Below are 26,519 nucleotides of genomic sequence, written 5' to 3'. Positions count from 1 at the left end.
AGCCATCCTGCTCAATCATAAATCATGAGTACAATGGCTAATATAGAATTTTGAACCCTTCTATCACTCAATTAATTCATATACATCTTGTAAAAGAGAAACGTGGAGAATTTAACAAGATCCACATCCACCATTCAACGTAGAAAGAAAAGTAAAGCTAACCAAGATAAACAAGTTGTAATGCTAAATGTCTAAAACAAAATAGAATGAAGATCCGGACCATAAATTAAGCTAGCCATTCTTTTTGTGAACAAACTACCTAAACCTAAAATGTATGAGTATAGTTTCATAAAAAAGAAGAAGAAAGAAGCATGAGTATAATTATAATTTTAAAGAGTTTTGTAATTCAATTGGTTGACACTTTTTAGTATTTTCAAGACATTTAAGGTTCAAATCTCTTTTAGTTGTTGTAACTATTGATAGATATATATATATATATATAGAGAGAGAGAGAGAGAGAGAGAGAGAGAGAGAGAGAGAGAGAGAGAGAGAGAGAGTTGGGTTCAAGTTACACTTGGTATAACTTTAAGTAATATTATACCACTCAATATTTTTTAATCGAATGTGAATTTTGACAAATCAGCCGTTAGATTACATTATCTTCATATATTTTTCATGTTTGCAAAATTTTAAGGTAATCAAAGATTAATAACTGTATCATCAATTAATTATTTAACTCCAAGCATTTTTCGTAATGTATTTGTCATCTCATTTGATGGCCATAAACTAATACTATAAAATATGTCATATTTATAAGGCTCCTTTTGTTTTTGTTTTTAATCTCTTAAACATGTCATATTTCATGTACTGTTTCAATTCTCATTGTTTCCAGGAATTCTTGGCCCCTTAAAGAAAGGAAACAAAAACTTGGAGAAAAGCAAAGAGTTGATGAGAAAATAACAAGAAAATGAAATGCTTTGGTTATCTACAAATTATTACTAATTTCCTTTAAGTCATATATGATACAAACCATGTCTTGAAGGTACATGATTGTAGTTTTTTTTTTCCCTTCCAATAAGCTATTTTAGAGATTCTTTTTTCAGTTAAAATGGGTACTTCAAAGATTATCACGATAATTATGATGCATTGATGTTGAGAAGTGCAATGATAATGATAGTAAACGTTTATAAATATCCCCTTAATCTTTAAAAAATCTAATCCAGGAGGATTAAAATGGACAATTATGATGTTGAGAAGAGCAATGATAAAGATGTTAAACGTTCATGACAACCCCTTAAATCTTCAAATTTTAATTCAGGAGGATTCAAAGTTTCAAACCTCAATATGTGTTTAATTGTGGTATTTCACCTATAGGGTTCAGAGCTTAAAAGTTTCCAATCTCTGATATAGATCTGTTTTCAATAATTTACTCCTGCAATTACAGTTCATCTTTGAGCGGTAGGGCAGTTTTACAAACCTAGCAAAAGAAGTAGAATGCTGTGTGCAGAAAACACGCAAGAACATGCTGCAATATACCATGCCTAATAGTTCTTTTGTTTTGTTTTGATTCACTGTTTTTCTGCTGGGAATAGCTTGCAATCTTAAAATTGAAGATCTTGACAGGCGTGTAGCCAACGGCACCCCTTATTTCCCTTTCACAATCTTCATATAACAAATTAACAATTTATACATTTTCCGGAGTTACTGATATGACATGCTGAACTGCTTTATAGAGAAAATTAATCAGTAATAAGTAATACAAAAGGCCAATGCTATTGTGAAACAAAAAATCACTTTGAGAATAATTTACGGTGGTCAATTGGGATGAACAAAAGCATTCAAGGGCAGCCTTACAGAACTCCGACGAAGCCACAACTCATACATAGCCATGTAAAATGCATCATAATCAACAGGGGAAAGGTGCCACTGGAAATGTTTTCGCACCTTCAATGCATTCCTTTGTAACATTAGATATTCTTCAAAGCTTAACCTCTTAAGGATTTTTTTAAGCAATGGGATATCTAAAGTGGCAACATTAATTGAGAAACTTTTCCAGTTTAATATGTCTGCAAATGGGAGATCATAGTAGTCGGCAATGATCACAGGAACACAACCATAATATAGTGAATCTGCAATACGAGCTGTGTTTACTTCATAGCCTTTAACATGGAGGCAGAATTTGCTCCCAAGCAGCTCATCAGCATAAGGAGTCCTGAGCCGGCCAAAGTGGGCAAAGATCTCGGTGTCATTTCTCCATACTTGAAGAAGTTTTTCTCGAACTGGGGAGTTAATTTTTCCAGCAAAGAATGCGAGCTTCTTCCTGTAATTTCATTTGTAATGGAAGCAAGATGAGTTCCAGTTGATTCAGACATCACAGCAACAATAAAACCATGACGACATAATTTTTATTAACATTAATATATCTCAATGCATGCTAAATTGATATATCATGGATACAGCTCCCCCTCCCTCAATAGCGAAATTAGAAAAACAAAAATGAGTAGACAGAAACTAGCCAGAATAGTTTATAGCATAATAATTAACCTACTTTGGCTGTTAGGTTTATCAACTGAAACCTGGTTCAGAAGTTAATCAGATAACAAATAGATGACTATTCTTTCCATTCTGTAATTTCGTGGTGTTGGGTCCCACTTATGAGCTAGTAGACAAGGTGTCCTTATTAGCTTTGGAATCCCACATTGACAAGTAAGGAGGTGGAATCATGGTTTTAAAAACCGAACCGGACAAAGAACCGTTTTTTTTAGAATTTCCGGTTCAACCCCGGTTTTTGACCGGTTTTCCGGTTGTTGACCGGTTCTTGACCGGTTTTGGGGGTTTTAACCGGACTGGATTGGCTTCCGGTTCCCGATTGAACCGGTCGGACCGGCCGGTCCGGTCCGGTTTTTAAAACAGTGGGTGGAATAGCTCCTCTATAAGAGTAGTAATCCCATATCAGTAAAAAAAATAAAATAAAACGTAAAATGGTCTATAGATATGAGTGGTCGTATAACTTTGTATAGTGTGAGAATTGGAAGACAATTTTTCTAGTGTGATAGTGTAGGAGCATCATTAGTTGTGTAACTTGGGGTCCTAGATTTGAGAGTGTTAAGCATGTGACTTTTAGAGTTAATAGTTTGTAATCCATATTGTTGATAGTTGATTTACCTGTGACAGATAATTAATCATGTCATACTTTGTGTCTTAGCTTGCTATTTTATAATTTTGTGTACTTTTTACACAAATTGATATTAAACCTATTAGTTAAGGATCTTATAGATGGCCAGCACAAAGTTCAAGGTAAAATCCTTCGATGGGAAAATAATGTCTTTGGATAAGCATTGTCAAAGATGGTGCAACAAGGATTGATTAGGGCACTACATAGACTTTTCACTATGTCTGATTATGAATGTGTGTGTGAAAATCACTTACAAATTTGTATTTGAACTTTGATTAAAGTGTTGTATTAGCTACATCTGAAGGAAGGTGATGAGGAGAATCAAGTCGTATTGCTTTTAACCATAGTTTTCAGAATCGGACAGGACTGGGAGGTCGGACCGTGAAAACCGAGAACCGGGATGAAAATCGGTTTTTTAAGCCTAAAAAATCGGATTTTTTGTTAATTCCGTAAACCGCTAAAACCGGGGTTGGACCACACGAACCGGTGAGAACCGTGCGGTCCAACCCCTAGCAATTTTTTTTTTTTTACAATTTTATTCTACTTAATTAAATTATCCATCTTTTATAAGGAATAAAAAAAAATTATAATTAAAATCCTTCAAAGATATTCAAATTTACTTCAAAAATTAATCATAAACTTTAATGTTTTCATGGTTATTATTTTATTTTATTAACTTTCTTATTTAATTATTAAATATATGCTTGAAAATCATTAAATTTCCCTCATATATATAGATATATTGTCAATTTTGCTAGTTTTATAAATTTAATATTTATATTTAGGCTTTAATTAATTATTAAATTAATTATGACGTCATCACGGTTCGACCCCAGTTCGACCTCAAAAATCTTGAACCTCTCATTTTTACGGTTCAATGAACGGTCCGGGTTTGAAAACCTTGCTTTTAACTTCACTTCAACCTTCATGTGACACCTAGGTGACTGTACTATTGGTTGGAAAGGAAATGCTTAAAATAGAAGGGGTAAAAAATAACTCTTTGCTGGTAATAAAGAGAGAGAAAGCATTCAAGAACTTATACAAGTTGATATAGTTAAAAAGTAAATTGCATGGTGGAGCAAAAGGTAGAGAGGAGCGTTTGATTAAATCATCACAAAGGGAAGATAGATATGGATGGTGCATGGTGAGATTTGCGAAGAATCTAATTGATGATTGCGAAGGAAATTTTGACTAAAATTTTCAAATATCATTTTAACTCAAGTAATCACATCGTTTGTTAAGGACAAAGGACATTTTTTATTTTTATTTTTATAAACAATGATGTTTCACAAAGAGAGTACTATTTAAAACAACTCTTCATGGGCTAGAGGTGAAGATTTGTTGAGTGTTAGCCATGATATTGTTATTTTATTATTTTGCATCTTTTTAGGGAAAAAGGGGGGGGGGGGGGGGTGAAGCTAGTGCGGACACCATATGATGGCACATCTGTGGAGATTATTTTTATCATTTATGTTATCTTTATTTGGGTTTATCTTTAGTATTTGATTAGCATTTGAGATTGTTAGGATTATCATATTAGTATTTGAGATTGTTTAGGATTTGTTTAGGAGAGTTTATCTTTATCATTATGATTCCTAGAAGCTATATATAAAGCTCTAGATGGTTCATTTTGTAGTTTATAGACTATTATTATTATTATTGAGATTATTTGCAGAGATTGCATATTATTTGTTTGTTGGTGATTCTAAACACCTTAGGTGGGAAGCCTAGGTTGTCCTACATCAGAAGCACTTTCCCCCCTTTATGTTTGGGCCCTTTGGGGTAGTTTGCAATTTCCCCCTTAACTTTGAAACCAACCAATTTCCCCTTCTATGTGGGGAAATGAGCAAATACCCCAAATCCGTTTCTTTCTTAGTTAAATCCAATGGAATTTTTTGAAGAAATTATTAGTCGTATACCACAAGAAAGAGAAAAAGTTGAGGATTGCATAGTTTTTTTTTGGATAGCATTTGTAATCATGGTGATTCCATTGGATTTAACTGATAAAGTAACATATTGGGGGCATTAGCTCATTTTCCAAACATAAAGGGCAAAATTATTTGGTTTCAAAGATAAGGGAGGGACTTGTGAACTACCCCAAACATAGAAGGGGAAAATACTTTTTCCCCTAAAAGGTGCAGAATTATCAATAAAAATGGTTGACAACCGACCCAATCAACAATTTCACAGGTCTTATACTAGGAATGCTAGCTTATGCAGCATGTGCAAATGCTATGCTTAATTGCCTAGAAAAGGAATTGACACTCTTTTCACAGTGTTCAGTTGCCTGGAACAAAGAAAGAACATAAAATTGGATTCTTAGATCTACTCCAACTCAAATGGATTTTTTTAATAATAATTTCCTTTCCTTAAACTCCACTACCAACTACATCAAACAATAAAGGTTGATCTCCTTCAGTGGGTGCCGAAAGGAAATTCCAAGACAAAAATGAGAGAAAAGAAAGCCAAATATTATTTTCGACCTTTTGCAATGGTAAAGGAAAAGAGACATGACAAAATGCGTCTGGTTTTTTGGGTCTAAGAGATGTGCAGTCAGTTAAGATATAACTCCTTTTTCTATTTTCTTTTTTCTTTCCCCCACTTTTTGAGGGGAGATGGGAAGGGAAAATGTTAAATAACTATAAGCTGAATAACATATAATGCCGTAAAAGCTGTCATCTACCCAAATGCCCTTCTTAAAAAACAAATAAATCAATAAATTATAAACCAAGATGACTTTTCATACTGGCTTTCTGAGATTGTAAAATATCCTCAGCCTTTTTTAAACTTTGACATAGAGGATTTATAAATCTCTATTTTCATAAAATTTCCAGTGTAAAATAAATGATAATTAGAAAATAAAAATAAAAACCAAACTCACCTGTTTGATGAAGAAAGATTAGGGAGGACTCCTTGTCTTGGCCAAATTTGTGGCAGGCATGCATCTTTATGAGCAATGTACCCAGGGTGGAAATAGGTAGAAGAACACACAACTTGAATTGCATTGAATTTCACTTCATTTGCTTTATCCATTGCTGACCGTCCAACGGAATGACAGGCAACATAGAAATGATCAGCCCCACCTGTCCGATTCCAATATGGGTACTTCTGACTAATATTGAGGATGTAATCTTTAATAAAATCTTTAATACCTCCTACACCAATTCTAGGGTCATGCCGCAAGCTTGCAATAGAAAAAGGTAGAAAGAAAAGATCTGCCTTGGTTGGATCTTTTGTGATGAAATGGCTACTCATAAGGACCTTCTTAAAGTAACTTTCACTAGCATAATTACCCCCAGGTTTGGAACCCACTGGCAACAGCACATTTGCAAAACGATCATTTCGCTTGTGAGGATAAACATATATCTTAAAGCTCCTCTTCATTTCCTTATAGTCTTCCACAAAGATATCTCTATCATGGTACACCTCGTTGTAATTCACATAGTTTCCTGAACCATAAAAAACAGTGCAAATGGTCAGGTGAACTCATCTGAATGTGACAGATCCCTCTACTGTAAAACAAGGGCAAATATCCATCAAGTTGGATACTATTATACACTCTTCCAGTTTGACTCACTAAAATATTTCACACCTGTGATTTAACCAGCATATTTAATAACCTTGTATTATGAGGATATTACCCACTGTATTGCATGACTGACTCCATTGAAGCTGGACACATTCCGAAAATTGTTCATATGACACAAAACACTAACCAATACAAGATGAGAGTGCAAAATCAGCTAACCTTGCTTTCATAAAAGTGTCCTAGTACTCAAACAAAGTATCCACCGTAAGACAACATAAGCAAGTAGCAAACGATCCATAGCATCATAAACATATCTTAAAAATAGGACTTTTTTTTTTTTTTTTCTCTATCATCTTGTTCTTAGTGAAGCTATAGCTTATAAAGAATGTATTTGTTGGGGAAAAAAAACGCTAAGAGAGCCACAATCAAATTGAAATTTTTAGAACCTGATGCAGCCAAAAAAATCTGTTCTAAGTATAGACAAGTTATCTATTAAGCACTCGCAGATTTTAGAGAAGATCACTTTTATCTATTCAGAGCAAAGATGGATGTACAAGGGTCCTTCGAAGCATACATGATACAAGGTCATTCAGTTGCAAGATATTTATATTCTTTATATCAGACCGAACTCTGATCTCATCATGCAGATGGATCAAATTGACCTTCAACTATCAATGCAATAAATAAAGCAAAAAAGAAAATTTCAAGGGTAGTCATACAAATTTTTCTTATATGTGACCAAAAGACAATTTTAAGTTTTATTAAAATGGAAGTTGCAGTTGGACTTTGACTTACAAAACACAACTTTATAATAATAGTCTAAGCCCATTCCAGATCTAGCTAGATAACACACAGAACCTCACCACTCATACCAGTCGCAAAGAAACTCCAACCAAAACTGCAGGTTTCAGCCAAAGAAATGCCGATCTCTCTAGAAACCCAAAAAAAGAATAAAAGATAAAAAAGAACAACAGCAACAACAAAGAAATCAGAGCCAAAAAAAAAAGAAGCCGAAGAAGAAAAGAAAGCCAAAAAGGCATGGGCGTCAATTACTACAAGATTCTCCAAAACCCACTGGCGCCACCCATCAGCGACGCCACCATCAAATACAAGCACAGATTCATGATTAAGCAAAACCCACCACACAAAAAAAAAAAAAAAAAAAAAAAACCCCAAGGCGAGCAAGCCCAAATCCACGACAATCAAAACCCACCGATCAGCAACCAACAAAACCCATCCACCCACCCACCCATCAAAACCATCGATTAGCAACCATCAAAACCCACCCAGCCACCCACCCATCAAAACCACCAATCAGCAACCACTACCACCAGGATCCACCACCACCACCACCTACATGCAATCTACAAACCCAGATTTAAAAAAAAAAATGGATTGTAGATCAGGTGGGAGAGGAGAGGGGGAGAATGGTGAAAAGGAAGAAAGAAAAGAGAGAGTAGTGAGAGAGGACTTGATTCGTAAAACATTTTACTTGATTTTTAAATGGTTGGCTTATAAATCGAGTCTTAGAGACTCGATTTCTAGGTAGGCACCACGTGGAAAAAACGCTACATCAGACTTGATCAGAACATGAAAACTGACCCTCAAAGACTTGATTTATAGCCCAAAAATCGAGCCTCTTAGACTCGAGATGGTAGTAAAAAATATAGTTTGAAAATAGTGCCTACTAATTATATTGTTTGGCAAACAGGGTTAATTTCCCATTTTGGCCGAAAAAAGGACAACAAAAACCTTTTATTATTGATGTTGTTTTGGTTTGAAAAACAGATTGAAGAACTAACCTCAACAATGCCAGAGGTTGTATTAGGCAAAGTTGATGGAGGTTCTAATCTATGATGCACAGACGCGGCAAAATGGGCGCTGCACTTGCGTCCGACGCGGCGACACACGAGCTACGCCGCTACCCGCGCTTCGGTGCCAGGTCTGATTTTTATTTTTATTTTTTTACGGATTCCCGTTGACTTGGCTCCGATTCGTGCCGACTCGGCTTCGATTCGCACCGAATCGGGCCAATTTGGCTAGAATCGGGTCATATTGGAGCATATTGGCCGGCGGCCGAAACTGACTGAAATGGCCGAAACTGACCGAAATGGCTGAAATCGGCCTTGAATCATGCATTGCACTAGCAAAAAATTGAAACCTAAGCCCTAGCTGTCAAAAAACTGAAACCTAAGCCTTACCGTTGAGTTGAAACCCATGAACCTAAGCCTTACTTGAGTTGAAACCCACAACTGAATTCAGAGATATAGCCATATTCATCAGCACCACAGGAACCCACAATAACACAACTGCTACTCTACTCTGTTGGCCTGTGACCAAGTGAGTTGCAATATGAAAAGACTTTGATTACCCCAAAATGCCCTTTGCTTTTTATTCTATTGGACCCACTAGTTGCACCCAAAGTCATGTGGCTGTTTTGGTCATTTTACCTTGATGTGACACGTTGGGGTTGAGATGGGTACATGTGGTAGGGTGCATGATCTGATATTGTTGATATGTGGCATGATTAGGTGAGAGTGTAAGACATTTTTTTTTTTGTTTTGTGTTTCTTGCATTCTTCTTTCTTTGTTTTGTGAATTTGGTGTGTTTTTTAAGAATATTTTAATAATAAAAATATATAAAAAATATAAATAAAAATATTTTTAATAATTTTTTAATCACCGCACCCCACCGCACCCGCACCCGCACCCGCACCCTACTTTTTCAAAAATTGTCGAGTCCCGAATCCGAAAATGCACCCGTTCTTCTTAGGTTCTAATTTCCCATTTCAAGACAATGAAAGTCCTTGCCAAGAAAATCAAGTAGTAATTTTTTTCCATCACATATTAGCAGAAGTTTATAAACAATAATCCCACCCCAAAGTCCATAGGAAATACCAAATAAATACTAGAAGAACAAGCTCTTCAAAACAAATATCAGAATTTACATGCCAGTGAACCCAGCTACAAGCTTTCTATTTTTTGCCTTGGTTTACAACAAAGATTCCAACTTTCCAAAAATAGTAAATAGTACACACAAAGATTGAAATTCACACAAAACCCATTAAAAAAAACACACACACAATAGAAATACTTTCAGACAAGCAAGACAGACCCAGAAGCAGATCGAAAAAACCAGAATTGACATACCATGACCGTCTGGGGGGAATCGAGCTTCTAGAGGGCGTTGACTTCCAAATCCTCCTTCTCCCAAATGAACAATTTGGGGCACTTGAAATTGAAAGGGTGTTTTGGAATGATTGTGAAATGAAATAGAGACGGTTTGACGAGTAAGGGGAGAGAAAGTTGAAGACCCAAATGGAGAATTGAGGCCTAAAAAGGATGGGTCAGGTGGATGATAATGGGTGAAGAGGTTAGAGGTGGTGGATATGGAGAAGAGAATGAAGAGAGAGGTTGTGAGAGCTAAGGTTGTGAAGATGAAGAAGAAGATACGTCTGAATGAGCCTGAGCCTGAGCCTGAGAAGTAGTGTAACAGCAAGGAGGAGCGAGCCATTGCGTTTTTAGTTTTTAGTCCTAGGTTTTTTTACATGGAAATGCGTCAAAATAGGCAGTTTGAAGCATAGTGTTGTGATGCTGAAAGTTACCAACCTCCTGCATGGAAATGGCCTCAAAATAGGCAGTTTTGAAGCACAGAGTGTTGTGATGTTGAAAGCTACCAACCTCCTACGCACTTGGAGTGCCTTGAAAAAGAACCTTGTACTTGGATTTCTTTTCTTTTAAAAGTGTCCTTTCTTCGACAGCAACCCCACTCCTACCTACCTTATTTTTTTATTTCTTTTTTATCGGCTGAAAAACGCACCATTAGTAGACTACTGTAAAAATATTTTTTCAAAAACACATAATTTTTTCTTTAAAAATTAGCGCATATTATCTTATCTCACACGAAAAAGATATACTTCACAGAAAATTATTGTATATTTTTGAAGTACTATAAATACATACTCTTTCCTCTCACATGAATGGTGGATCTCGCTAATTAAATACATGATGGAGCCCATCATTCATGTGAGAAAAAGCACTACGCAATTTTCCATATTTCACACACTTTTGACGCATTTTTTTTCCTAAAAATTAGCACACACTATTTCTATTTAAAAATATCTCACACGTCTCTTTTTTAGTTTCTTTGCAGTATCCAAAGACTTTTATATTGCCTCAATTTCTTGCTCACTTCATCACAACCTCCAATTTCAAAAAGGTTTGTTTTCTTTGACATTATTGAAACTATTAATTTATTAATTTGCGTATTTTGTTTCCGTAATTTTTTACTAATCTCACATGTTTTTTTAATCTCTTTTTCTTTATCTTTTTCTCCATTAGCCACGAAATCTATTACCAATCAGGCGCTTTTTATATGGATAACTTTCATATGCAGACTATCGGTACTTGCCAAACATAGCCAAAGTCAAGTTATTAACAAATTGCAGGCCATCCATAACCATCCATAGAAATGTAGAAGATCTGTTTGCAACTGAGACCAAGTTTCTTCTTTGCTCTCCACCTAATTTATTTCAAGTATAAAATAATATTTAATTCTAAATTACTTTTACAACAATCAATTAGTGAGAGAAATAATTATGTTTATCAAAAAAAAAAAATTATGAGATTAAACTTTCTCAAAGAATTAGAGATCATTTATTTTATGTAGCAATTACATTTGTCTCTCTTCTTAATCCTCACTTTTCCTAAAGAATCTCATGCCTGCGTAAAAAAGGGTTTTTCTTTTGTAGGTGGAAAGGAAAAACCTTTGAAGCAACCCAAATCTAATAATAAACAGTACAACGAGCAAAAGACGTAAGTTTTCAGTTAATTGAAATTTATGTGTATTTGTGTTTTCAAAGTTTGTAGCTTAATAGATTGGTAATTTGCTAATGTGCAAATATTCTTATGCAATATTCTAGTTGAAAATCTGCTTTGGTATTTTGTTAAATATAGATAAGAATGGATTTTTTTAAGTGAAAATTCTAGACCAGTATAAGCAATTGATTTAATTTAATAAATTTTTTTTGCTCTTCTAAAATAAGAGTTAGAATAATACATTTATAGATGTACTAATAATTTATAGGACTAAAATCCCTTTCACATGTTTTTCGTGTCCCCTCCCCCCCCCCCTTTTTTCTTTCAAACCTTCACAAAATAAATTTGTTCCTATTTTTTTTTTTTTTATATCTTCTTTATTATTATTTTTTGATTGCACTATAATACTCCTTTATTTCTTTTGTAGAATGGGAATCATAGAAAATTAAAGGAAATTTGAAATATTTATTATTAGCAAATTGTTGAGAATTGTTTTTCCAACAACCAAAATATTACCATTAGTAACTCTCTTTTTAACTTATTTGCAAGTTGATTTGATAGATTAAGAAGAGTGGTTTGGGTTTTACTTAGAGGCTTTTCTATTTGATTTTTTAACGTTAATAATTTTCATTCATCATAATTCACAATTGTTCCATCCTTCAATCACAAAAACATCTAGAGGTGTGTTGAAATTATGCGTTTGTGGGTGAAATAATTTTTTTATTTAAATCTTATCACACCTTTAGTATTTTTGTGATTGAAGAATGAAACAATCGTGAATTATGACGAATGAAAATTATTAACCTTTAAAAAAAAAAAAAAAAAAAAAGAGCCTCTAAGCACGCTCATGAGTGCTTAGAGTCTAGTAAGTGCTTAAGGGGAAGGGTCACTTGTACAAATATTTAGTGAGAGGTCATTTCAATAATTCTCAGGGGAGATTGGTGTAATTTACCTTTGATTCTTGAAAATATTTCACCCTTTGTGCTTGCACTTCCACCCCATACAATGTGATCCAAAAACCATTGATCAAAGTTATCAAAACCATATCGTACAGTGTTTCGGTTTGGTTAAAAAAAATAAAATGTTTCATTTTATCGTTTCACAATTAATGAAGCCAAAATACATTATTAATCTCTAAACTTTAGCCCATGAGCACTTTTAGTTTTAGTCACTAAAAATTAAAGTGATTGCTTTTACACTTGATGTACAAGAGTAAAAGTGATCAATTTAAAATGAGAGAGAAAGAGGTGTACACACACACACACACACACACACATATATATATATATATATATATTTGTACATTTATGAACTTATTTGTTTATTCAAAACTTTCATAATTTATTTCGAATCTCTATATGTATGTTTATGTCTCAACTTAAATGTTGGCTCTATAGAAAGTCTACATTTTGTTAACCATAAAGATTATTGCTAATCTAAGTTGTTTTAGCTCAACTGACATTGCGTGAGTTCATGTATTTTTTTTTTCTTATATTTTAATACAAAGGTTAACATGCTAATGTGTTAGCTAGTTTTTTGGGAATTGCATGGGTGGACAAAACAATAAATTAAGAAACATACTTACACAAATGACAAAAGACAATTATACAAGAAATTTTCATATGTGCTAGGCTTATGCGCCCTCTTTCTCACTAACACATGGGATCCACATGTCAATTAGAAAGAGGGTGCATAAGCCAGGCACATGAGATACCTTCCTCAAATATACACCCTCTCACCCACCACAATTTTTCTTATAAGCCCGCTCTATGGAGCTAACCTCTCACAAGCTTGTAGGTCTTGTAGGCGTGGGACCCACATACTTGTGAAGTCCGCCTCATTGAGCTTGCATAGGAGATACTTTCTTTCCCCACTCGCAATCGCCATTTAATTCACTCTAGAACTTATTTACTCACAAACTGACATGCAAGAAGGCAAAAAAATAAAATAAAAATTAGAACATAAGTACACAAAAGACATAACATTTGTACAAAGTAAAAAAATAAGAGAAATTAAGGTGAGCAAGGAAGCAATCGAGACAAAAGAAGAAAAGTGAAGTGTAGAAAATGAAGAGGAAGTGGTGATGGGATGTGGCATGGGTGACATGGAAGAAGAAAAATTAGTGGCATGTTTACTGACACTACTATTCGTACAAGTTCTACCACCGGTGACATTTGTCATTTTTTTAAAGTAAAGAAAATATATATTCTTTTTTTGTACTGCTCCGATCGAAATAATTTTACCACCCAAAATAGCTAACACAAACCAAAACTACTTAAAAGCTAAAAGTTAAAATCAATATGCTTCAATAGGGATAGTGTATCAGAGTTGTGGTTGGTATATGTAGACACCCTATTTTGCAACATCTCTTAACCTCACACTAAAGAAAAAAAATTGTCATTTATGACATATGAGCAAAATCATAATATTGATCGTTTGATTGCTAAATACTTAATTGGAAATTCAAGGAAGAGTTAAAATTGGTTAATCTTTAAAAAGAGGAATTGGTTGTTAGATTAGATGAATCTAATAAAAAGAATGAATTTTTGAGAAATCAAATTTCCTCTCAAGATGAGAAGATGAAAAGCTTGGAATCATGCTTTTATAAAGTCTTTCTTGAAATCATGCTTTTGTGTTTGTGATGTGATTCGTTCTATAATTTTTAACCTTTTTATTTCTAAATAATATTCTTAGATGAACCGTAGATTTTATATATTTTTTTGGAATGGTAATATGCTCTAGGTGTTAGATTTCTTGCAAACTTCAATGTTGTGAATGAGCATTTCCCCCTCTTTTAAGCGCAAGGTGGCAAGTGACATTGAAAGTTCATGACCCACCCATACATGTAACATACCAATAAAAACAAAAAGATTACTTGCAAGCTTTGATGCTATTAATACCTTCTAGAATATCTCTTGGCTTCTTTTCATTGAAGTTAAAGCTCTAAAATAATATGAGAAATGATTTGTCTACAACATTTTTACAACAAATCCTAAGTAGCAGGTTGTTATTGGTTGTTATTGTTAGGGCAAAAAAGTAATCTTAGTGTTAGTTTCAAATTTGAACCAATAACAACTAACCACCTATGATTTGTTGTAAAAATGTTGTAGATGTAGCATCTCTCAATAGTATTTGTTCTTTTCTGAATGCCATTCTTATTGTAGCTAAATAAGGAATTCAACCAGTTTGTAACCTAGAACATGACATTATTTTGGTTGAAACCTTGGAAACCAAATTGAATATAAAGGTTATGTGAAGTTCTCAGTTTTGATTGATATTCGTTAGGCCCTTGATTGGAAGTTGTTGTATTGGAGGTAACACATATAAAGATCCAGATTATTTTATAGCAAGAAAGTGCAAGATTGTGATCAATTCTCATTTTAGTATTTGGATGGCATGTTGCTGGCTAACAAATACATGGATATGTGGGAAAAAAAGGGGATCAATATCTCTAGAAGTATAAGGATGTTCTCCCAGCTAGACTTATTCCCTCCAGTTTAATCTCCTTATTTGGTAAGCACTAATTGGTGTTCTTTTAATTATACGGATAATGTTTCAAACTTTTTCCTGAATATGTTTCCCAATAACATCAAATCAACCCTTACCCCATCAGAGGTTGGATGAGAAGGCTTCAACTGGGTGCCTGTTTCATAATCCATAGCTGTCAAATATGTTTGATTGTTACAAAATTTGTTACAATTGTGCATATAAGCAGTGTCTCATATCATAATCTCTGTACTGGAATCAAATTAGAATGTTTCTGCATCTAGATTTGATTGCAAGACTATTAGTTTATGCTTAATGTATTGGAGGATATGTACTTGTTAAGCTTGGATAAATTTTGTATTATAGGAAAACATCAAAATCCAAAAATCAGTATTTTTGTCTTCTACTAATTTGCTTGTCCAACAATTGTGAAATTCCTTAGGTTTCCTTTGGTGGCAAATTTGCTTTGCGTTGTCTGCAGCACTTAGTTTGATATACATGATCATGTATCACCGCTCACTTCTACATCTTGTTGCGCAGAGGCTCTCGACATTTCCATCACCTAACACTTTCATTTGATTCTTGTGGACCTTGCTGTCTTTAATAATTATTGTACTGCTCCTCCTTGTATTTAATAAGTTTTTTTTTTTTTTCAATGGTTAGTTTTTTTTTTATCAAATTGTCAACAATGAACTGTTTTTACTTATGCCAGGCATACATTTAGAAAACACATGAAGTTAGAATGCAATTTATGGCATTTTAATTTTTATAATAAAACTTATGAATTTGTGAAGAGAATAAAAGAGAAAGGTTTATATGTACAACACATTTTTTATTGACCATAACTGCATTATTTGGGTTTTTAGTACCTATCTTCTGTTTAGGTACAGAATAAGTCTCAATTAATTATTACAAAATTTCCACATTTGGTTCTAATTACTTAAGAGCTTGTGGGTGTGCCATGTGTGTTCTAGTTCTCCCATTAAAGTACCAATTACTAATGATTTTTTGCACATCATTGAATTGTGCTAAACTCCAACTACAACCGTTTGGGAAGGAATGCTGATGAGGCAGATGCAAAGGTGATCATAGAATGGCTAGTAAAGCCTCTCTTGCTGATCAACGAGCCAAGTCCAAGAAAATGTCCATGCTCAGATTAAAAGTTTCTTCATGTTAATGGATGAAATTCTCATTCTTGATACTAAAAGGATAGGTGATGCACATGAATTGCCTCCACAACCAACAGCCACTCCTTGTTGGAGTGGCCTTGGTTTTGCTGTTGGCAAGAATGGCCAACCTACTGATTGTCCTGGTAAGGTTCTATTTGCAATCCTGAAACTTTTTCCAATGTTGCATTATGAGCTTGAAGTTGTGTAAGTGTGGCATGAGATGTTTAGGATCTTAGAATTTTCTTGTGACCCATCCTTTCTATGTTTGAAGTAGTGGGATTATCTTGATTCGAGGGAAAGATATTTTGATTTGTTCTGTTGATTACCTTAACTTCTTTACTAGTCTCCTTGAACAAATTTAGTATTTAAAAAGTTTAAAGTTATTCAAGTAGAGTTAATGTGAACATCCAATCACTTTTGAACTGACGTGTCAGCAAAAGAAATCTACAATTGGGCAACGAAGTGTCGGAAATGAGATGGTGGCCTTAGGCGATGGGGCAAGGGAGGGGAAGATTTCCTGGGGATACTCAAATTGATTTTATGGAAGGCATATTCAAGGAAAACTATTTCTTGGGTTTACTTAAATTGAATTTGTGCTAGGTAATGTTGAAGTTGACTCTAAAAATTCCAGCTTCTATATGGGACTTGGATTCACAACTGGCTTTTGGGCAATTTGTGGAGCTCTCTTCTTCAATAGGACTTGGAGGCATGCTTTTTTCAGATTTGCTGATGACATAAAAGATCGGATTTGTGTGACTACAATGATAAAGATGAATTGGTTATCTAAAAAGGCAAGAGTCTGCCTTAGTAAGTGAAAGGCATCATTATCTACCTAAAAGGTATTACTTCAAGTATTATGTCCTTAATATTGGTTGGTTCATGTTAATGTAGCTTTGAATATATGATTTAATTTAGCTAATGTGATAGTCATTTGGATTTTATTTCACAAATATAGATTATCTTTAACTTCAGTCTATATTTGTAGTTAGCCCATTTTGTTTGAAATAAAGTTAATTTATAAATTCAAATTTTATTTTAATGTTTTGAGACCTTTTTTGATAGGTAGATAATGGAGGAGGGGAGATGAGTTTCAACTACAGATGAATCATGCACCATAAAGGATACCATTATCACTATGCTACTATAGGACTTTGTTTAGAGATATTTGAAGTGGACAAAGAGGGAACTCATTGGAATACCCTCAATAGAACGAAAGTTGTACTATGACAGCAGAAATTGTTTCTCATATACATAATGCATCAAATAGGTGGTGTAGACCATCAGTAGCATCATCAGCCACACTTTAAGCCTTAAAGATATTTTTCTTAGTTGTTTTTTCTATTGGGTTAAGAGAGACTGTAATGCAGTACCCCAAACTGCTACCAAGCTCTCCCTTTTATCATCTAAGTCCTACATAAGTTACAATAAACTCAGTCTCCCTGATGTTCATAGATCTGCTTGTGAGGTTGACTATAGTTCCAATTTGTATCCTACTCTAGTTTGATCAATGAAATTGAAGATTATCAACAACAACAACAACAACAACCCAAAAAAAAAAAGTGGTGTAGTTTACTTTTTTTTTTTTTTTTTTTCCTTTTCAAATACAATGCGTAGCATGATTTCTCACCTCATGTTGTAAGCTTTAATTCCATAGGAAGATTTACTAATAGAATATCAAAGAGGTGGGCTTAACATGAATTCTTATAATTTCGATATGGCTTTATTTGAATTGAAGTTATGCTTGATGCCTAGATATTCATGCTGCTAACCTAATACTCACATCGCTATATTAATGAATATTGAAATTCATTGTTTATTCTTCAGGAGGTGATGCTGGTTCATGCTCTTTTTACAAAAGAAAACTTCTTGATCTTATTTCATTATGATTTTATCATAAAATATTCATGAAAAAAATGTAACGGAATCTGATTTCTGTGTATGATGTGTAAGAACTATTTATCGATATAATGCTAGTCACTTAAAGAAAAAAAAATGGCATAATTATTGTTTATCTGATTTCCTTTTCTTTTTTTTTGACTAAGTAGATTGACTAAGTGTTTCTTCTTCTCAAAAAAAAATAAAAAAGACTAAGTGTTTCTTATGCACTTGCTTATCGTAATTGTTTTGCTTTTAATGTAAACTTGTTTTGGTATTAATTTTTTTTTTTTAAAAAATAAACAATACACTATAATCGCAAACATATGAATAATAATGTCGTCAACTGAGTAAACTCAAAAGTTTATGACATGGTCACTTTTGCATATTTGAGGGATAAATAATTTCCTATAAAAAATTAGGCTGAAAGATATATTAACTCCACCTTCTTATTTTCCAGTCCCTTAAAACTTGAAAGTCAAATGATCTGGTCAAATGAACATTCAAAATGTGACATGGTTAGTTTTGAATATTTGAGTGTTAAATAACCTATTAGGCTGATAAATATACAAACTCCACCTTTTTAGTTTTTATTTACCAACTCATAAAATTAATTTAAATGATCATTTATTTCGTTCATGGAGGGCAAATTATACACGACATCTTGTGGTATACCCGTAAAACATGGAGCTATCTTGTGCTTTATTTGTGAATTTACCTTTCATGATTTGCTTTGTAAAGCATTTTTGCTAACTTTAATGGAATTTTATGATGTGTGACAAGTGACCACCGCGCATCCTTGTCTCGATGGTCACTCCATAAAGATCAAATACACAAATCTCCAATCTGTGACTAACCATTTGCACGGATCCCAGTACATGACTAACTCCAACAACTTGAATAGATGTTGTTGGCTACAAAGTTCTTCATTTTATTAACAATGAAAATCAAAAAGCACTTGATTACAAAACTCTATGGTGTACAAATGCAGTAGCTTTTCACAGAGAAAATAAATCTCTAGGTCTCTGTATCCATGTCTTGACGGCTTTCAAAATAAGCCTTTTATATGTCTAGATTTGTGAGAAAAGAAACCCTAAACAAATACAAAAGCCTAGGTTGAATTTCAAATCTGGAAAACTAAAAATCGTAAATCTCAATAGATCGAGCTGCTATCGAGCTTCACATTAAGTCTCGATAGCAGGCATCTGTCAAGCTATCTGTCAAGACTTAATGGACAACTTTTCTTCATTTATTTCTTGGACCAATCTTCATGACTTTTAATACGAACACTTGATATGCTTTGAACAACATATTTTTTGATGTATTAAACCTATCTTAGATCTACCCAATTATAAGTAAAGTGCATTTTGTCAAAAGATTAGCCAATTACATAAAATATGACCCTAACATAACTGTCTTACGTTGTTTAAAAATACAAATATATTTAAAAGAATATAGTCACATGGTGAAAAATATTGCATAATGGATTAATGGTCAACAAGTCACCCATTTTACAAACAAAAGATGTCAATAAGTCAAATTCTTGATGATTTTGATATTGATGAAATATCTCTATGCAATTACATCAGAGACGGTCGTCAAATGAATCTAACACTACATCTCATCACTAGTTTGTGGTGAGCATTGATCTCTAGGGGTTTAGCTTAAAGCCAATATTATCACTAACTTAATCATGTCATTAAGAGCACATTCACTTGATATATTCTACTCAATCATGAGCCATAAGTTCTTGACAAATGTCCTCAACATGAACCTCTGGCCTTAATTACATGAAAATTATGCCACGCGATGGAAAATATTGCATAAATGAATTAATGGTCTGCAAGTACATGACAGGTGTGAGGAAATTCAAGTTCTCCAATCCATTCTCTTCTATAAATATAAGCATCCACTATACTATATATATATATATATATATATATATTTAACAACTTTTCTAAGGTTGGGGACAAACTCCAATTTTGAAAATTCCAACATAAATAAATTATGCAAAAATTTTGAGGGAACTTTTTTGAGAGAGACATTAAGTTGCTTATTGTGAGAGACTACACCCCGACCCAAACCTAAAAGAATTAGGGTTTTGGCCATGTCTCACGCGAATGGGTGGAATCGTGTTATTACCTCTCGAGAGACAGTGGAGAAGTTCTACTATTTTTAATATCCCGCCTAGGTCAAGAGTTTTACAATGAGTCATCACTTATTTAATTGGAAAAATAAGGAAATTAAATTGAAAAGTGCATCATTCCTATTGATGAATTGAAAATGTACATCTCTTTAACAATAACTAGAAAATTACATCGCTTTTATCCTAGATACAATCTAAAACAAAAGTACATCGCTTTGATTCCTAGTTACAATCTAGAAAGAGAAAATCACAAGGATAAGTCTAATCTAATAACCCTTGATCTAAGTTCAAAAGCTAAATTACAAGATTGGGAAGGTGTTAAGCACCCAACCTACCTTATGAAACCAGTCTTCTAGACTATAGTGGAAAATTATCATATTGTATCATTCAAACAATTTATATCATCCATGAACTAGTGATTGTAGAGATTGAAACAAGCATTAATAAGCATGGTTAATAAGAGTATGATGTGTGACAAACCTGAATCTAAGAGCATATGAACATGTTACTTAGAATGTCAAACCTTAATTCTAAGAGCATGTGAACATGTTATTGCAATTGAAAAAACCCTAATTCTAAGACTATGTGAACATGTTATTGAAATTGAAAAACTCTAATTCATGCAAGGTTATGAACATCCTAGATCTAACATGCTAACAAACAAGAACATGTGAAACACCTAGAAACTAAACATGTTTTAATCTAAAAACCTAAGGCATAAAAATAAAGAGAAGAGGTTTAGAAACCTTACCTTCATGCACAACACTCCAAACACTTCAAGCTAGGCAACATATCAAGAGGGAGAGAAATCTCAGTTTTCCAGGAAGCTCTAAGATTTTGGGGTCCTTGAATAGTTGATGGATAGGGTATTTATGCTAGATGTTGGAGGTTTTAGAACGAGCTTCAATCGACGTGGGACTAAGGGAAATTCAGATTTTCCGAAGGAAAATCGATCGGCACTTGGTCCAGAGATCTCCAAATCTTTTCCTTTTTTGGTCTGGTTCTTCCCAATTCAACTGACATTCGATTCCTTTCAAATTTTGACCTACTTGTTAGACTTCCTTGGTCCTCAAGCTCAGCAAATCAATTTCAAATATATCAAATTAACCAATTAATTACTTAATTGATTGATTTTCGCCAATTTCTCAAGGAATCAACTAATGCTTTGTCTTTGGATTAAATTTGGTGCATGCAACCCTACCATAAACCCTATCCTTAACCAATAGTGTTATGACATATCATTTAATTTAAATTGGACTAAAATTAGTCCAATTAGAATTAAGTTTTTATAATTATGTGTGGTCAAGACTTAGTTCATGCAGGTGCACGTTACCCTTAAAACTTGTTTTCAGGATATCTTTTAATCCGGTTGTCCAATTGAGGCTTATGAATTGTTGTTTCAATCGTTATGACCTCAAGATTTATTTCATGAAATGTATTTGGAGATCAAACAACCAAACTTACAATTTTGCCCTTGTGAAATGACATGGTGATGAAAATTCACCATTAAATCACTTGAAAGGTGCAGTGGACACAAGTATATCTTTAAACCCAATTTAATTCTTATTATAGTCAATTACATGAAATCACGATATTTTTTTAAATGGGTTTATTATAATGTCCATGCATATTATATTATGAGTGTGTATATTGGATTAGATTTTTATTTTTTGAAAAAATCACAAGATGACCACATTTAATCCTTTGCACTGTATAGTATGATAACATGATTGGACTAGTGCATAACATGATATGACCTTTAATTTCACAAAGACTGATCGTTAGGTCAGGTGGAGTGGGTGGTTAACACATTATCATTTCGTAACCTGACCTCCAAACTTAGATTTTGACTTTGTAGACTAATTCCTTCTTAATGTAATTTTACATTGTCTCTAAATTGTAACTAGAAATCAAAACAATGTAATTTTTTTTAATTTTTAGTTTGTAACTAGAAACCAAAATAATGTGCTTTTCAATTCTACAATTGTATCTAGGATCAAAGTGATATTTTTTTTTTCTAGAGTGCAACTACGATCAAAACCATGTAATTTTTCTATTTTTTGTTATATATAATTTCAAAGTTTTTCAATAAAGAAGTATTTCATAAAGTTTTTTTTTTCTTTTAAAAAAATAAGTGGCAATTCCATTTTGGCTTATTTGAAACTAGCCCTTAAAAGTTTAAGACTTTAGAATTTGGGTGCTACCATGTTATCTAGCCCCACCTAAAGGATTATTTGGATTTTTTCCCCCTACCATAAGTAAGATAATTTTACAATTGAGCATCATTATTGATTAGATATTTTTATACTATAATAGATTCTCAATTACAAGAATCCAATAATTGGTTTAGTGAACATATAATTGAGTTGCTTATTCGGTTTAGTTAACTTATAATGGAGTAGCTTATTCTTAACTCAGCTTTGGATCTTTGAGAGACAAATAAATCTTTCTTAAAAATAATGGTATTTGTTTGTTCATAAATAAATTTATCCATAAGAATTCACAAATCATGAAAAACTCTTATTGAAAAAAGAACTTCATCATTATTAACATAATGTAGTTCAACATCTAGATTTTACAAAATTGTTAAATATTTTTGAATTGTGCCAATGACTAGTGAGGACTAGAAGGTTTTTTTTTTTTTTTTGATACCACAGAAGGAAGATACAAAGTTATCAGATTACAAAAAAGTTGGATCAGCCCAACTTTGGTGAATTGGCATTCTAACTGCTAGAGATGCGGCATTATATACAAAATCAAGCACAATCCTAGGAACCTTTAACAGCTTACAAAGCAACCCATTCTAATACAAAACATCCAAATCAGCAATGAGAGACCTCTCTTGCCAAGTTGGTTTCTTGGATTTACTAACAAGTTGGATTAGGTCTTTGTTGTTGGTCAAAATAAGGATCCTTTGAAAACCATGATTTCTAACTATGATGACAGCTTCCATCAAAGCTTCCTACACAGTCCCATTAGTTGTACTTGCTTTGCTACTAGCCACACCATAAAATCTGATAACTCCCTGCTGATCTTTAGCTTCATAAGCTCAAGCACTCCTATTGAGCCTTGAGCTTCTAGTCCCTGCAATTTTAATCAGGAGCTGCCACTATCCAGTGACTATGTTGGGCTCATTGCTTGGCCTGCTACATCTGATATGTGGACTAGGTTGACTGGAGAAGACCTCTTTGTACCTACAAGAGACAAAGTTTGGGCTATTAGGATTACTTCCATGGGGTTGGGTTGTTTACCTTTGTGAACCACCATGTTCCTACGAAACCAAATAGTCCACAATGTGGTAAAAATGTTCTGCATATATTCTAAAAGGCCTTCTTCATTCTAGTTGTGAGAAATAACCAAATTACTTAACCATTGCTGCATTGATGTGTCAATAATATTAGAGGTATGAACAGCTAAAGGTGAACTATGCCAACAAGCTCGAGCAAAGTGGCAAAGCAAGAACAGGTGAGTAGTGGATTCCTCTTCACAATTGCACATAGGACATAGCCCATTATCAGTAATTCCCCTGTTTTTAGTAGTTGCAGAGTTGGAAGGCTATCATGCAATAGTTTCCAAACAAAGGTACAAATCTTATGTGGAGTTTTTATCCTCCAAATCAGTCTCCAAACTTTACTTTCAACATGATTCACCCTATGACAAAACTGCAGAAGATGCCAAGTAGTCCTTAATGAGAAGTCTATAGGCTGTTTTAAACTCAAAATCCCCACTCTTTGAGTGCTTCCACAATAGTTTGTCACCTCTAGTATTAGTCTTGGGCAGGGGGAGTTGTAGTATCTCCTCACAAACAGGAAAAGGGTAATAAGCTCTAACTAATTCAACTTTCCAAGTGTGAGTCTCTTGATTAATAAGATCAGCTACAAAGTCATTAGTTATGCAGGGATTATTCAACATAGTGGGCTGACACCTAAACCACTCATGATCCCTTAAAGGGATATCTAAACCCTTATTAACCCACCATCTCCCTTCCTTAAGTTTATGGTTATCAGATTTAATAATATTCCTCCAAACCATGATTGATGTGTTTTAGGAGAGCAATTATGAATGGATCCCCTAGGATAGTACTTTGCCTTGAAAGTTCTTGCAACTAAGGAATTTGGATTGTGACATAATCTCCAATATTGTTTCGCCAGCATTGCCTGATTCATTAGGCTAAAACTTTTGAGACCTAAACCTCCCCAAGACTTAGGGCAGCATATCCTACTCCACTTAAGAGAATGTAATTTCTTAACCCCAGGAGCATGACCCCACCAAAATGCCCTAACTATAGAATCCATCTTCTTACAAATTGTTTCAGGTACTTTGAAACAAGAGAATGTATAAAGAGGGAGAATTTGAAGTATAGAAGTTATTAGAATGGTTCTCCCAGCTTGAGATAAAAGATTTGCTTTCCATCCTTGAAGCTTGGATTAAAGCTTATCCACCAAGAATTGAAAATCAGCCACTCTATTACCCCTAAGCTTAAAATTAAGACCAAGATACTTGTTGGGATTTTGAACAAAATTCACTTGAAGTTGTCTAGCCAAGCCTTCTTGCTCAAACATAGGCATGTTTGGAAAGCAATAAAGGTCATATTTATCAAAGTTAATGTCCTAACCAGATATCTGGCAATACCAATCCAAAATTCTCTTTAAGTTTGCTATTAATTTATTGTCCTTTTTGAAGAAAAACAATGAGTCATCAACAAACAACATATTTGTAAAAGTACATCCACTCCTACCAACTTTAACTCCATTGATTAATTTGTCATGTTCAGCTTTTTGTAAAGACAATGATAAAACATTAGCACACATGAGAAAGGGGTAAGGAGAAAGAGGATCAGCCTGTCTTAAACCTTTACAAGGCTTGAAAGATTTAGACCTACTGCCATTAACAAGGAGAGTGTATTGGACTAAAGTCACACACTCCATGTTGATTAAAATTCATGGCAATCAGAATAGCCCTAAGGAAATTCCAACTCACCCCATCATAGGCTTTATTCATATCAATCTTTAAATCTCCAAAGCTACCTTTTCTACCCTTTTTCTTCCTAAGAATGTCCATGATCTCATGAGCAATGAGTATATTGTTAGAAATTTTCCTCCCTTTTACAAAAGCATTTTGAAATGGAGAAATAAGACTGTCTATGAAAGACTTTAATCTATTGACAAGGATTTTGGATATAGTCTTATAGATCACATTGCAAAGACTAATGGGCCTAAAATGTGTCACTTCATCAGGAAAGGGGATTTTGGGAATAAGGGTAATGAAAAGTATGATTTAGAGGCTTAAAAAGGGACCTTGAATGAAAAAAGGCTTGAATGGTGTTGACAACATCTGATTTGACTACCTCTCAATACTGTTGATAAAAGAAAGCAAGTATACCATCAGGGCTAGGAGCTTTGTGAAGACCTAATTGGAAAATGGTGTCCTCAATCTCAAGGTTAGTGACTAGTCTATTCATTTCCAAGCACTGCTGGTGGGTTAGTTTAGGAATATCAATAATTTGGAGTTCACTCAAAATATTATCACCACTAAGCAGAGCTATATCCTCATATGAAGACTAAAAATGGTTAGCCAATCTGTTTTCAATTTCCATTGGATCCTCGAACAGCAAACCCTCTTCATCCTTAATATGTAAAATTCTACTCCTAGCTCTTCTCTATCTAACCACAATTTGGAAGTATCTAGTATTTCTATCTCCATTTAGAATCCAATTGCTCTTAGCCTTTTGAGCCCACATTGTTTCTTCCCTATTCAGGAGTACTTCTAACTCCTCTCTCACAGTTTTCTCTTTCCTAACAGTTTCTATTGAGTCAATGGAATCTTGGATGTCCTGTAATTCAGCCATCTTCCTTTTGATATCATTATCCAGCCTCCCAAAAACTAACTTATTCCACTTTAATGCTTCTCTCTTAACATTAGATAACTTTGTGAACAATTGGGAAGCCCTAGAACCTTTAGTTTGAATTCCCCAAGCTTGAAGAATCATATCCTTACAATTAGGATGGTTTAGCCACATTAATTCGAATCTAAAGGGTCTATACCTAAAAGGTAAATGCTGCTCAAAGTTCAGCAGTATAGGTCCATGATTAGAGTCAACTATTGGCAGATTGTGCAGGGAATAATGTGAATATGAATTAACCAAATCAGAACTAGCAAATGATCTATCTAGCCTCTCCATCACAAACCCCTCCTCCTCTCTGTTGTTGTGAACTTCTATCCCACGGCCATTAAATTACAAAGTTGCAATTCAGAAATGAGTTGTTGAAACAAATCAGCTCCAACAATTGTGCCCTGATTAAATGAGAATTTTTCCTCCTCCTTGGTGAGTATTTGGTTGAAATCACCAATACATAACCAATTAGGATGAGCTAAGTTTTTT

At 33.9% G+C, this 26,519-nt stretch overlaps 1 protein-coding gene and 1 long non-coding RNA gene across 6 annotated transcripts; one reads left to right on the top strand and one right to left on the bottom strand.

The window, feature by feature from the left end:
- Positions 1–1,577: 1,577 nt before the first annotated feature.
- On the bottom strand, positions 1,578–10,491 carry LOC115953472 (probable glycosyltransferase At5g03795). Of its 3 annotated transcripts, XM_031071127.1 has the most exons (4): positions 7,701–7,783; positions 7,508–7,575; positions 5,997–6,564; positions 1,578–2,260 (listed from the first exon to the last, which is right to left on the bottom strand). In XM_031071127.1, exons 1-4 carry the CDS (start codon positions 7,766–7,768, stop codon positions 1,756–1,758), a joined length of 1,209 nt encoding a protein of 402 aa, XP_030926987.1. In that variant the 5' UTR covers positions 7,769–7,783; the 3' UTR covers positions 1,578–1,755. The 3 variants fall into 3 exon arrangements, with proteins under 3 accessions (XP_030926987.1, XP_030926986.1, XP_030926988.1); XM_031071126.1 differs by lacking the exons at positions 7,508–7,575; positions 7,701–7,783 and adding an exon at positions 9,794–10,491; XM_031071128.1 differs by lacking the exon at positions 7,701–7,783 and having other exon boundaries at positions 7,440–7,527.
- Positions 10,492–11,227: 736 nt separating this feature from the next.
- LOC115953474 lies at positions 11,228–17,654 on the top strand. 3 transcript variants are annotated; one of them, XR_004083713.1, is made up of 3 exons: positions 11,228–11,458; positions 14,846–16,955; positions 17,179–17,654. It is a non-coding gene; the product is annotated as an uncharacterized LOC115953474 (long non-coding RNA). The 3 variants fall into 3 exon arrangements; XR_004083714.1 differs by lacking the exon at positions 11,228–11,458 and having other exon boundaries at positions 14,509–14,974; positions 15,390–16,955; XR_004083715.1 differs by lacking the exon at positions 11,228–11,458 and having other exon boundaries at positions 14,509–16,259; positions 16,551–16,955.
- Positions 17,655–26,519: the final 8,865 nt, after the last annotated feature.

The sequence above is a fragment of the Quercus lobata genome, chromosome 7 (assembly GCF_001633185.2).
Source record: "Quercus lobata isolate SW786 chromosome 7, ValleyOak3.0 Primary Assembly, whole genome shotgun sequence".
Classification (NCBI taxonomy): Eukaryota; Viridiplantae; Streptophyta; class Magnoliopsida; order Fagales; family Fagaceae; genus Quercus; species Quercus lobata.
Note: the sequence above shows the minus strand (reverse complement) of the source record. Positions and strands in the feature narration are given on the sequence as shown.

What these genes read in the sequence shown, in the direction of transcription:
- LOC115953472 (XM_031071126.1), bottom strand. Translation starts at nt 10,157, where the DNA reads ATGGCTCGCTCCTCCTTGCTGTTACACTACTTCTCAGGCTCAGGCTCA. An exon ending in ATTCCCCCCAGACGGTCATG is followed by an intron (nt 6,565 to 9,793) that starts GTATGTCAATTC and finishes TTTATGGTTCAG; the next exon opens with GAAACTATGTGAATTACAAC. An exon ending in AATCTTTCTTCATCAAACAG is followed by an intron (nt 2,261 to 5,996) that starts GTGAGTTTGGTT and finishes ATGAAATTACAG; the next exon opens with GAAGAAGCTCGCATTCTTTG.